Source organism: Hyperolius riggenbachi, chromosome 1 (genome assembly GCF_040937935.1).
Source record: "Hyperolius riggenbachi isolate aHypRig1 chromosome 1, aHypRig1.pri, whole genome shotgun sequence".
Lineage (NCBI taxonomy): Eukaryota > Metazoa > Chordata > Amphibia > Anura > Hyperoliidae > Hyperolius > Hyperolius riggenbachi.
The window spans coordinates 549,901,720-549,916,175 of NC_090646.1; the positions used below are offsets into that span (position 1 = coordinate 549,901,720).

The following is a 14,456-nucleotide window of genomic DNA, read 5'->3' on the forward strand; positions in this document are numbered from 1 at the left end:
GAGTATAGAGCTGACCACGACTTTCAGTGCACACGGCTTTTCTTGGATATCACAGGAGAGATCCAGTAATCAGAATTCCTCTTCCCTGCTCAATGTCTGCTGTGTGAGGTCACAGGCAGTCAGCAGTGTCTCCAGTGAAATCACCTCATCTGCTTATATAGCTCTGCTCCCTGACAACTTGGCAAGGCAGATAGAGACATTTACAATTGGCTACTTGCTGATTTCTCCTCCACGCTGTCAGGGTTTGCTCTAGTCATTGAAATGCTTGTCTGTGCGCCGCTATGCACTGCTTGATTATTCATCATCAGCTGAATGGTTCAATCTATATATTGGTATCCACATGAATACAGATGAACAGTAGGTAAGACTATACATACTGTGATCATTCTGTATGACACTTATAATAGCAGCTCTCTGAGTTCTGCCTCTGCTATCTAATATGTGACAGGCATTGACATTCTGCCTAGCATGTCCCATGAATGATTCTTTCATCTGGTTTATATATGGGAGGGGGCGGGAACCTTTTTTTAGTTCTATATCAGTAAAGGAGCATATCTGTGTGTAACAGGCTAATGTTTTCTGACTAGCAGTAAGGTGTAGACCTAGTCTGATTGTTAACGATGATGGATTATCAACTTCTAACCGTTCATGTGAACAATCAGTGCATTCTTATGCCCTGGTACACACATAAGCATTGTTGGGGGCAATTGAGCAAGCATCAGCTGCCGGTAAGCACATATTCATTCATTTAAAAAGGTTTTTTGGTGGTTTTTTTTGCATGGTTTGCAGCTGTCTGTCCCTCTTTCCAGCACTACAGCAACATCTCAGCCACATATTAATAATATGCTGAGCTCCAGTGCTGGTCACAGAGAGTTAAACTCTGATCTGCAGAGGAAGGAGCTGGACATTGATAGCTGTTCTCTAGCTGCTGCCAGCTATCTTCCTGATAGAGAGATCTCTGGGTCACATGAATGATTTCCCCCAATGGAATTGGTCAGACCATAAGGAACTGTGCTGCACAAATATTTACAACAGTCCCGAAGCGCACACACTTCCCAGCTGTCCTGCGCGATGTGTGCAGTGAAGTATCGGTAACGATAAGCGGGGATTGAAGGAAGGACATACCTAAGGACAGGCTGAAAGAGGGTAACTGCCACTTCCTCCCTGCCCATAATAGTCATTCTGCTCAAACGAGTATTTTAGCTAAGCAGTGCGGGGACCACATGGGGCTCTGGGGGTTGAGGATGGTGCTGTGACATATGTCACAGCACCAAAAACTAACATCATTAAAAACAACAACAACAACAACAAAAAAAACCTTGGTTCAGGGGTACTTGGAGCAACTCTATTAGAAACATTTGCACACAGATCTGCATACCTTCCAGGATTTCAAGCAAGTTAGGTAAATTGCAGTTGGGGCAGACTACCCTTGCTGATCACCTGTTTTAGCTTTTCAATCCGTGTGGGCACACCTCTTCCCTTCATTTCTTGTTGTACATCACCTTTAGTGACCTGCTAGAAAGTATACTGCAGGGAAGCAAGCGTTCACCGGTGGACATGAATTAGCAGGTGTGAGAACACAAAAACATATTACGGTAGCTCCCAAAACAAGTTGGTACTGAAAAATTACAATTAAAATTGTTATAATGTACCCACTGCAAGGTGTTGCTCTGCAGAGATGGGGACACAGCGGTTGGTTGGGTGCTGATACTGCAGTGGCCTCAACAACTCCAGAAGTGAGTCAGATACCTACAGACATCCTGGTGATAAACTTGTCAGGGCAATGATGCATGTTGTAAAGAAAACACAGGCCATGCCATGAGCTAAATCAGTGCTGTCCAACTTCATGGGCGTAGAGGGCCATTTTTTTTTCAGACACCATGGTGGAGGGTTGAAGGTTCTTGCTAGAGCCGCAGACCCCCCCCCCCCCCCCCCCCCCCCCCGAAAAAAAAAGCAATTAAAGGACAGTTAGATTGGCAGCACTTTTCAGAAAATGCAATTTAAAATAATGGTGAAGTGAAAACACGAGGGTTCCGTTGAGCGCCGCGCCGAAAAATGGGTGTGGCCATGGACCAGAATGCGGGTGTGGCCACGGGTGGAGACAAATTTACATGAACTTAGCGATGTGGGACATTAGATTAGGACAGTGGTGGTGAACCTTTTGGAGGCAGAGTGTCCAAACTGCAACCCAAAAGTCACTTATCTATCGCAAAGTGGCAACAGCAATTTAAACTACATACAAACGTTTTAACTCATACATGAACAATATGGAAAATCCAAGTTGAAAATAAACTCTGAAGATAAACAATTTCATCCATCCTACTCCTGAAATGTAATTTTTTTTTTTTTAGAACCTCTCAGTTTTATTTTCCGTTTTAAAAAGCTAAAAAAGGTTTAATGCTATTGTCTCATGATGATGAATCAGCTTTTCCATAGTCTCGCAGTTCGCAATCATGTGACCCCCAACAAGACAAATTCAGCAATCATGAGGCCCCCAACAAGACAAATTCAGCAATCATGAGGCCCCCAACAAGACAAATTCAGCAATCATTAGGCCCCCAACAAATCATGAGGCTCCCAACAAGACAAAATCAGCAATCTTGAGGCCCCCAACAAGGCAAATTCAGCAATCGTGATGCCCCCAACAAATGAGGCCCCCAACAAGACAAATTCAGCAATCATGAGGCCCCCAACACAACAAATTCAGCAGTCATGAGGCACATAAATAGAGAGCATTTCACATAAATAAGCAGAATGCCCCTTTAATATGGTAGACACCTCTTACCTGGCTTCTGTATTCTCCTCTACTGGCTGCTGTGCCTGGCTGACCTGGCAATAGTGTTTTCGGCCAGATTGGTGATGATGTGTGGGCTGAAAGGCCTTGCGGTGCTGCTGTGGCCGGGCTGGCGGTGATGCTGTGGCCGGATGAGGTAGTAACAGGTGTCCCCCCAGTTAGATAGTGACAGGTGTCCCCCGAGTTAGATAGTGACAGGTGTCCCCCCAGTAAGATAGTGACAGGTGCCCCCCCCCCCAGTAAGATAGTGACAGGTGCCCCCCCCAGTTAGATAGTGACAGGTGTCCCCCCCAGTTAGATAGTGACAGGTGTCCCCCCCCAGTTAGATAGTGACAGGTGTCCCCCCCCAGTTAGATAGTGACAGGTGCCCTTCCCCAGTTAGATAGTGACAGGTGCCCCCCCCCCCAGTTAGATAGTGACAGGTGCCCCCCCCCCCCAGTTAGATAGTGACAGGTGCCCCCCAGTTAGATAGTGACAGGTGCCCCCCCCAGTTAGATAGTGACAGGTGCCCCCCCAGTTAGATAGTGACAGGTTCCCCCCAGTTAGAGTGACAGGTGTCCCCCCAGTTAGATAGTGACAGGTGCCCCCCCAAGTTAGAGTGACAGGTTCCCCCCCAGTTAGAGTGACAGGTTCCCCCCAGTTAGAGTGACAGGTTCCCCCCAGTTAGAGTGACAGGTTCCCCCCAGTTAGAGTGACAGGTTCCCCCCAGTTAGAGTGACAGGTTCCCCCCAGTTAGTGACAGGTGCCCCCCCCCCAGTTAGAGTGACAGGTTCCCCCCAGTTAGAGTGACAGGTTCCCCCCAGTTAGAGTGACAGGTTCCCCCCAGTTAGAGTGACAGGTGTCCCCCCAGTTAGATAGTGACAGGTGCCCCCCCAGTTAGAGTGACAGGTGCCCCCCCCCCAGTTAGAGTGACAGGTTCCCCCCCCAGTTAGAGTGACAGGTTCCCTGCAATTAGAGTGACAGGTGCCCCCCCCCCCAGTTAGATAGTGACAGGTGCCCCCCAGTAAGTGACAGGTGCCCCCCCAGTGACAGGTGCCCCCCCATTGCCTCCCCCGTTACCTCTCTCCTGTGCCCGCTGCCTCACAGCTCACTAGCTCAGACCTCACAGATCGCGGCGACAGGAGGCAGACAGAGCGCGCGCATAACACCCGCGCGGCAGAACGTCACATGCGGAAGTGATTGATTTCACTTCCGCATGTGACGTGCTCCGTGCGGGTGTTATGCGCGCGCTCTGTCTGCCTCCTGTCGCCGCGATCTGTGAGGTCTGAGCTGAGCTGTGAGGCAGCGGGGACACAGGAGAGGCCACACAAGAGGGAGCAGGCATGGCGCCCATAGCGCACGCCATGCCTGCATCTCGCGGGCCGCAACAGGAGGCCTGGCGGGCTGAGCTAAATGATCAATAAAGGCTGCATATGGTGAGTACATATCATGTCGTCGCTTGTTGAATTGGGCGTCGGGTGATGCCGATAGTTAGAATATCAGTAATGCAACAATAACTAAGCAGTGGCACTAATCTATTCAATACCCAGTGGCCAAATAAAACACCTCGCAACTCAGTCGCCAAGTAACAATGATTGTCTATGCAATAGCCAAATGCTAGAGCCTGAATTGAGCACCTTGGCACACATAGCCAAAACTTTACATTGCAGTCTATGGCGGGTGCCTGTAGTAGCCGATGTGCGTTTAAATAAACTGACCCAGCATCTGGTACCATATATATATATATATATATATATATATATATATATATATATATATATATATATATATATATATATATATGTGTATATATACAGGATCTTCTCAAAAAATTAGCATATTGTGATAAAGTTCATTATTTTCTGTAATGTACTGATAAACATTAGACTTTCATATATTTTAGATTCTAATACACACAACTGAAGTAGTCCAAGCCTTTTATTGTTTTAATATTGATGATTTGGGCATACAGCTCATGAAAACCCGAATTTCCTATCTCAAAAAATTAGCATATTTCATCCGACCAATAAAAGAAAAGTGTTTTTAAAACAAAAAAAAGTCAACCTTCAAATAATTATGTTCCGTTATGCACTCAATACTTGGTCGGGAATCCTTTTGCAGAAATGACTGCTTCAATGCGGCGTGGCATGGAGGCAATCAGCCTGTGGCACTACCCAGGTGTTATGGAGGCCCAGGATGCTTCGATAGCGGCCTTAAGCTCATCCAGAGTGTTGGGTCTTGCGTCTCTCAACTTTCTCTTCACAATATCCCAAAGATTCTCTATGGGGTTCAGGTCAGGAGAGTTGGCAGGCCAATTGAGCACAGTAATACCATGGTCAGTAAACCATTTACCAGTGGTTTTGGCACTGTGAGCAGGTGCCAGGTCGTGCTGAAAAATGAAATCTTCATCTCCATAAAGCTTTTCAGCAGATGGAAGCATGAACCCACTTTTGAACCAGAAACACCGGCAGAAGCGCCTGACCTGGGCTACTGAGAAGCAGCACTGGACTGTTGCTCAGTGGTCCAAAGTACTTTTTTCAGATGAAAGCAACTTTTACATGTCATTCGGAAATCAAGGTGCCAGAGTCTGGAGGAAGACTGGGGAGAGGGAAATGCCAAAATGCCTGACGTCCAGTGTCAAGTACCCACAGTCAGTGATGGTCTGTGGTGCCATGTCAGCTGCTGGTGTTGGTCCACTGTGTTTTATCAATGGCAAGGTCAATGCAGCTAGCTATCAGGAGATTTTGGAGCACTTCATGCTTCCATCTGCTGAAAAGCTTTATGGAGATGAAGATTTCATTTTTCAGCACGACCTGGCACCTGCTCACAGTGCCAAAACCACTGGTAAATGGTTTACTGACCATGGTATTACTGTGCTCAATTGGCCTGCCAACTCTCCTGACCTGAACCCCATAGAGAATCTGTGGGATATTGTGAAGAGAAAGTTGAGAGACGCAAGACCCAACACTCTGGATGAGCTTAAGGCCGCTATCGAAGCATCCTGGGCCTCCATAACACCTGAGCAGTGCCACAGGCTGATTGCCTCCATGCCACGACGCATTAAAGCAGTCATTTCTGCAAAAGGATTCCCGACCAAGTATTGAGTGCATAACTGAACATAATTATTTGAATATTGACTTTTTTTGTTTTAAAAACACTTTTCTTTTATTGGTCGGATGAAATATGCTAATTTTTTGAGATAGGAAATTTGGGTTTTCATGAGCTGTATGCCCAAATCATCAATATTAAAACAATAAAAGGCTTGAACTACTTCAGTTGTTTGTATTTGAATCTAAAATATATGAAAGTCTAATGTTTATCAGTACATTACAGAAAATAATGAACTTTATCACAATATGCTAATTTTTTGAGAAGATCCTGTACATACATACACACACAGTGGTGTGAAAAACTATTTGTCCCCTTCCTGATTTCTTATTCTTTTGCATGTTTGTCACACTTAAATGTTTCTGCTCATCAAAAACCGTTAACTATTAGTCAGAGATAACATAATTGAACACAAAATGCAGTTTTAAATGATGGTTTTTATTATTTAGTGAGAAAACAAACTCAAAACCTACATGGCCCTGTGTGAAAATGAAATTGCCCCCTGAACCTGGTTGGGCCACCCTTAGCAGCAATAACTGCAATCAAGCGTTTGCGATAACTTGCAACGAGTCTTTTACAGCGCTCTGGAGGAATTTTGGCCCACTCATCTTTGCAGAATTGTTGTAATTCAGCTTTATTTGAGGGTTTTCTAGCATGAACCGCCTTTTTAAGGTCATTCCACAACATCTCAATAGGATTCAGGTCAGGACTTTGACTAGGCCACTCCAAAGTCTTCATTTTGTTTTTCTTCAGCCATTCAGAGGTGGATTTGCTGGTGTTTTTTGGGTAATTGTCCTGCTGCAGCACCCAAGATCGCTTCAGCTTGAGTTGACAAACAGATGGCTGGACATTCTCCATTAGGAATTTTTGGTAGACAGTAGAATTCATGGTTCCATCTATCACAGCAAGCCTTCCAGGTCCTGAAGCAGCAAAACAACCCTAGACCATCACACTACTACCACCATATTTTACTGTTGGTATGATGTTCTTTTGCTGAAATGCTGTGTTACTTCTACGCCAGATGCAACGGGGCACGCACCTTCCAAAAAGTTCAACTTTTGTCTCGTCGGTCCACAAGGTATTTTCCAAAAAGTCTTGGCAATCATTGAGATGTTTTTTAGCAAAATTGAGACTAGCCTTAATGTTCTTTTTGCTTAAAAGTGGTTTACGCCTTGGATATCTGCCATGCAGGCAGTTTTTGCCCAGTCTCTTGCAGCAATAACTGCAATGAAGCAAACGCTTCATTGCAGTTATTGCTGCTACGGGTGGCCCAACCAGTTATTAGATTTAGGGGGCAATTTCTTTTTCACACAGGGCCATGTAGGTTTTGAGTTTTTTTTCTCACTAGATAATAAAAACCATCATTTAAAACTGCATTTTGTGTTCAATTATGTTATCTTTGACTAATAGTTAACGGTTTTTGATGAGCAGAAACATTTAAGTGTGACAAACATGCAAAAGAATAAGAAATCAGGAAGGGGGCAATTAGTTTTTCACACCACTGTGTGTGTGTGTCTATATATATATATATATATCTCCTTCTCTCTCTCTCTCTCTCTCTCTCTCTCTCTATCTATCTATCTATCTATCTATCTATCTATCTATCTATCTATCTATCTATATATATATATATATATATATATATATATATATATATATATATAGCACGGGGGCGTAGTGGTTAGCACTCTCATCTTGCAGCGCTGGGTCCCAGGTTCGAATACCAACCAGGGCACTATCTGCAAAGAGTCACGGAGACACGGGGAGTACATACAAGTTTCTTGTTGACCTGACTGAAGTTGAAACCGGGGACGCAGTGCTACAAGGCAAGAGCGCTAACCACTGTGCATTATGTGTATTTCGATCGACTATTTCCAACATGCACGATTACATTTCGACCGATGAAATAATCGAATCCGTGGTACTTTTCGATTATATCTCTCGATTGCCAGCATGGATTCATCCTCGATTCGATCGATTTTATCGAGCAAGAAATCGAGCGGAAAAACGCACAGTGTGTATCCAGCATTATAGCAGTATTTCCCAACCCTGGCCCAGCAACGGTACATGTTTTGTGGAAGTCCACAGAGGTCATCAGCACTGCTGAGATGCTAATTACTGTAACTCACCTGAAAAAGCTTGTGGCTTCCTGAAAAACAGGCACTGTTGACTTGACAAGGTTGGGGAAATCTGCCTTAGACCAGCGTCACACTTATTTGAATCGCATGCATTTTAGAAGCGCATGCAAAAATGCACATTAATGGTAGTCTATGGACTGCAGAAAAACCGCATTGGTATGAGTTTTTTAGATGGGTTTTTAAAATGCTCAACAAGTTCATTCTTTCTGCATACTGTATGCAGTGCAATGCTTTCCTATGGGGAGCAAAAAAGCATGCAGTTTTTATGCATTGTTGAAGCGTTTTTGCCCAAAAAACGGTAAAAATTATTTGAAAATTATTTATTTTTACTTTGTTAAAGGGGCACTATGGTGAAAAATTGTAAAATGTAAAATATGTGCAAACATATACAAATAAGAAGTACGTTTCTTCCAGAGTAAAATGAGCCATAAATTACTTTTCTCCTATGTTGCTGTCACTTACAGTAGGTAGTAGAAATCTGACAGAAGTGTCAGATTTTGGACTAGTTCATCTCTTCATAGGGGATTCTCAGCAAGGCTTTTATTCTTTATAAAGATATTCCCTAAAAAGTAACAATGATGCTGGACAGCTTCCCTGCTCCCTACATAGTTTTTTGGCAGTTGGACAGAGCAACTGCCATTCACTAAGTGCTTTTGAAAATAAATATGTCCCTGAGAATCCCCTATAAAGAGATGGACTAGTCCAACACCTGTCACTTTTGTCAGATTTCTACAACCTACTGTAAGTGACAGCAACATAGGAGAAAAGTAATTTATGGCTCATTTTACTCTGTAAAAATGTACTTCTTCTTTGTATATGTTTGCACATATTTTAAATTTTACAGTTTTTTTTTCGCTGTAGTGCCCCTTTAGACATGAATATTAAAAACAAAAATGCAAAAAAATGTAAGAAACGCCTGTAGCCAGAAACTGATTGTTTTCTGCTTGGAAATCAAAAGTTTGCTTTCTTAAAACAGAAAGAATTTGCGATAATTCAGGTTGGAGTGAGCTTGAGATGTCTCCCAGTGCATCACTGCTGAATATATGCAAATTGACCATTGTTACCCTTAGAAGCTAAACACACCTCCAGAACCGCTGGAATGCAATGATGTGTTATCTTGTTAATTTGTACAGAGCCAGAATAATCGAACATGCATACAGACTGTTTTGGATTGTTTGATCCTCATCAGTGCATGGCATGGATTAATTTGGCTCTATGGGCTATTGCTTGTAACTTCGAGAGGTACAGACTAACCAGCTCATGGTGAACCAGAACTCATTGGAGTGTGTAAGGGACTACAATGGTCCTAAAAGCCTTCTTAGCATTATAGTAAGGGGGCTTTTAGGACCATTGAAGTCCCTTACACACACCAATGAGTTCTGGTTCACCATGAGCTTGCTGGTTAGTCTGTACTTTTCTGCATGGACAAGTGTGACCCTGGCTTTAGGGAACGCATTGCCAAGATCAACTGAAAAGTGCCATAGAAAACCATTCTTACACTACAGCCCAACTTCTCTTCTGACAAAGGCTAAGGAAACCGCCCACTGGAAATACTGTGCATGTCTATGCTTTCTGTACTTCCAGAATTCAGGGCAGAAGTTTCTTCCCCTTTGCATTTTCCTGGCTGATCCCCGCCTGAAAAAAATGCCCGGAAAAATGAGCAACCATGTATGCTGTACATACATTGGGAATACCGTATATCCTCGAATATAAGTCGACTCCAACATTTGACCCTCTTGAGCTGAAAATGTTTTATTGACTCAAGTATCAGTCTACCCAGCAAAGTTAATGGCTGCACTTGGGGACCAGGAAGAATTAACAGCTTCACTTAGGGCCCAGGAGGGGTTAATGACTGCATTGCATACAGTATTGGAGCCAATAACTCCTCCAAGCCCCCATGTGCAGTAGTTATTCACTCCCCTTCCTGCAGCCCAGTATTTTCGCCCTGCCCCTTTCATATTGTGGCCAGGAGTTTCAGACGTGTGTTTTCTCAGTGTTACTTGTGACTGGTGTATAAGTCGACCCTCATACTTTTATTAAGTGAATCAGACATAAATTTCTAGACTTAGAGTATATATAGTACTACTTGTGCAAACACCACCATTTTTTTTCCTGTTATCAGAGTATTCTGGAATAGTGAGATGCTGGGGGTGACCTCTGTTGACGAGTCACATGACTGTTTCTTCACATGTGACAGTCCATAAGCTGACCATTATCTTAGATATGGAAATGTGTATACTTTTTTCTATAAATAATACATTTGTTTTCCATATTTTTCCTATGTATTGAATTGTGTTATATCACTGCTCCTGTGCTGGCATCCTCACTGAGGACTGGGAGGCTGAAATATCAATTTCTGCCTTCTCAAGAAAATGTAATTTTAAATCTCCACTGTCTCCGGATGAATTGAAAATTACAGTGTTGGCTTCCTGACGTTCCATTCCAGTGACTGTGCAGAGTGGGGACATGACAGCCTTGTCATATGAAAATGTCTCTTTACCCATGCACAGGCAATCATGCCGTCAGCTGCTCTATCAGCTACAGCCATTGTCACATACTGAGGCTTTCCTCCCAGTCTGTCTCTTCACACTCCCCAGAAGCTGCGGCGTTGGTAGCTGGCGGTGATGAGTGCCTGTAAGCCTGAAACAGCTGTGTGCAATTTGGGGAAATGGCTGTAGAATGTTTGATTGCATCTGTGTTGTAAACAGCAGTTCTGGAAACACCACTGGCCAGACAGGCATAACAAAGTATCTGCATGGCGCTGCTTATTATTAGTTCATATGGAACATCCTCTTTGGGGGTTTGCTTTGTTTTTTGTTTTGTTTATTTGCATTTTGATAAAACTATTAGTGGTTTTTTTTATGTCGTTTTCTTTTGATAAGTGAAAGATAAAGGCAGAGATTTGGGGTTATAGGTTTACATGTTATTACTCTAGATAAGAAACTGCAAGAACTTGCTGAAAACAAAGGATTGGTCAGAAAAAACGATCCTACATCCGTGTATAGCATTATTGCATTTCCAGCCAATCGATCACTGATCAGGATGACGAATTGCCCGCACTTTTTTTTTCTTCTTCTTCTTCTGAATCTCCTCTTGCTTTAAATGTAAAACTTCTAGGGAACCTCTTTTATTTTAAAAGCGTAAATATAAATTAAAGACATGAGGCATTTTGTGCATGTGTCCTTCCGGCCCAGTAAAGTGTGGAGATAACAAGCAGTCCATATAACATGTGATCACAACAGCTGCTAGTACTGATGACATGCTTGCCTGCAGCCCCTCAGCATTGAGTGCTCGGTGTAGATCATATACTGGGTGTACAGTGGAATCATTCCCTTAATTAACAAGATGTGTGGATGCTGAGCACTTGCCACATCTGCTGGGTGAGCACAGAGGACTCCCTCATGCCAGGCAAAAGAGAGAAACATTCATGACAAATCTGCCACACTTATACCCAGAGATATCTGAGGAATGTACAATACCAATAGGATCATTTCCCATAAGCTAGTTCAAGTTGTGTACGGATTGGGGAAACATCAAAAAATATGATTGTTTTGCAAAAAGATGAGCGACAGTGACATCTACTGGCCAGTACATGTTATATGGTTGGAACAATTCACAGTTCCTTGCCTACAATTTACTGAAGAGATTAGTGAAGTTACCCTACTCACTTTAGGCATTCATTCATAACAATGTAACTCTTAGCTACAAATAACAGCAGCATTTCTAAAGTGCCTTTCATGTACAAAGGTCATCCAGAAGGCAAGAGCCATTTGCCTTTATCTGCCAGACTGCCACGCAGGGCATTCTCTATATGTAATGGGTACATCTGTCAAGATAACCCTAATCACTTGCACACTATTTTGTCATTTAGGGCCTGAGCTCACTGACGCAGTTGTATCCGCTTCTGTCCGCTTTTCAGCATCTGAAACATTGATGTGTAACTGAAAAGCGGACACAACTGTGTCAGTGGGCGCAGGCCCTAACTGACAAAATAGTGTGAAAGTGAGTAGGGAGGCTGGCTGGTATCTTACTATTTTGGCAGTTAAACTGCTGTTCAGGAAATGCTGTTGAAAACAAAGAAAACCCTGAGAATCCCCCATGAAGAGATGGACTGGCCCAAAACCTGTCACTTCTGTCAGATTTTAACTGCCTACATTTTTCGCGATAGTGGTCCTTTAAAGTTGTTAATGGGAGCAGGTGCTGACTAGTGTAAATGTCTCTATCCTGTAACTGTCCCTGAATGTTGTGTGAGCTGTGTGATGAGATGTCCTCCTTTGTGATGCAGGGAAAAGAAGCTGAAGTCCCGGGCGCAGGAGCTGGTCAATGCCTTAGAGAGACTCACCAAGAGCAGCGAGATCCGGCATCAGCAGTCAGCAGAATTCGTCAACGACCTCAAGAGAGCCAACAGGTCTGTAGCTCGGCCGCCAGCTTCATTTTAGCAATATAACTTTATCTACAGAGCTCTATATCGGTTGAAAGTCTATAAACAGAGAGTAATAACATGTAACGTGTAATGATCAAGAACAGCCAAACAAATTTCACTTTAAATAGCAAAACTCTGGTACCACACACTGAGGATTACCGGTACCTGTTACTTGCAATTAATTTTATTATCGAAATCTACCTCTGTAGGCAGCATATGTAATTATGATAACATACAGGAGTGCAGGGCTGGATTTACCATGAGGCACTGTAGGCACTCGCCTCCCCAAGTGTCTCCCTCCCTCCTTCCCCAGGCAGAGTCCTGATGAGATAGTAAACTAGAGATGACTCGACCTGCTCTCTGCATTCAACTGATGAGATCTCCCTTCAGTCAGGGGCACCTCTAGCTACCTGATACTTGGGGACACCTCTAGCTACTTGATATTGAGGTTCCTTCAGCTACTTAATACTTGGGGGCAACTCTAACTACTGAACGTTGAGGGTAGGTCTGGCTACCTAATACTAAGCAGCACCTGTAGCTACCTGGTATGGGGAAGTAAGGGAGAAGTGACAGCTAGGTCAGCCAGCACACTTGTGGTGCGGTTCAGTGGGGGTTTGTAGATTTCTAGAGGGCAAAGTCTAAGGTGTCAGGACATCTGTGCCTGTAGGCTCCTCTGAGGTAAATCTGGACCTGAAGAAGTGTTTACTTCCCAGCTAATGATATCCATAGAAGCAATGCAGGATGGATATGTGGCCAGATTCATTCATTTAAAGAGAGTCTGAAGCGAGAATAAATCTCGCTTCAGACCTCATAAATAGCAGGGGCATGTGTGCGAGGAGAGGCGGCGATGCGCCGCTGATAGACGCGACTGGAGGCAGGGCTGCGGCGGTTAGCCCTGCCTCCAGGAGCGACCAAATGTACGACCAAGTCTTGGGGGGGGGGGATTTGGGGGTGAAGGGACCCCCGTTTAGCGGCGCGATAGCGGCGGTTTAGCAGGGGCACACATGCCCCTGCTAACTTTGAGCTCTGAAGCGAGATTTATTCTCACTTCAGAGTCTTTTTAACCACTTTACCCCCGCCCGTACGGATTTCTCCGTCCCTTTCTCCATCCTTTAACCCCCAGGGACGGAGAAATCCGTACTTTGCGCACTCCCGCCGCTGCCCGCGCTCCCGCTCGTAAACACGCCGCCGGCCGCTTGTAAACACGTTGCCCGCCCGGAGATCAATGAACGGGAAAATCCATTCCCGTTCGTTGATCTAAGCCCCGCAATGATCCGCTGCTCTCCGATGAGCAGCGCGATCATTGTGAAAAAAAAACCACTTACCCAGCCTCCTAATACTTCCTCCAAGAGTCCGGAAGGACTCTTCGAGGTCGCATTAAACAAAAAGTTACTGTGGCCATCTTGTGGCCAAATAGTAAAACTACACCCTAAACATTTTTCACATACAAATAAATTACTTTTACACAAAAAATTAACTCATTACCTCCCACACTCCCAATTTATTTATTTTTTTGTAATTAAAAAAAAAATTAAAAAATGTACAATAAAAAAAAAATACATAAATAGTTACCTTAGGGACTGAACTTTTTAAATATTTATGTCAGGAGGGTACAACACTGTTACTTTATAAACTATGGGCTTGTAATTAGGGATGGACGCAAAACTGAAAAAAATGCACCTTTATTTCCAAATAAAATATTGGCGCCAAACATTGTGATAGGGACATAATTTAAACGGTTTTATAACCGGGACAAAAGGGCAAATACATTTCATGGGTTTTAATTACAGTAGCATGCGTTATTTAAAAACTATAATGGCCGAAAACTGAAAAATAATAAAACATTTTCCCAAATTTTTTCCTATTTTCCCATTAAAACACATTTAGAATAAAATAATTCTTGGCATAATGTCCCGCCTAAAGAAAGCCTAATTGGTGGCGGAAAAAACAAGATATAGTTTGTCATTGCGATAAGTAATGATAAAGTTATAGACGAATGAATGGAAGGAGCGCT

At 43.5% G+C, this 14,456-nt stretch overlaps 1 protein-coding gene across 4 annotated transcripts in view; it reads left to right on the forward strand.

Moving 5' to 3' along the window:
- MCC (MCC regulator of WNT signaling pathway) overlaps positions 1-14,456 on the forward strand; it is a 476,123-nt gene that overhangs the window by 453,741 nt on the left and 7,926 nt on the right. For all 4 annotated transcript variants that reach the window (XM_068247285.1, XM_068247291.1, XM_068247296.1 and 1 more), the window contains one exon: positions 12,305-12,427. In XM_068247285.1, coding sequence (XP_068103386.1) covers positions 12,305-12,427 — 123 coding nt within the window. The remainder of the gene's footprint in view (positions 1-12,304; positions 12,428-14,456) is intronic.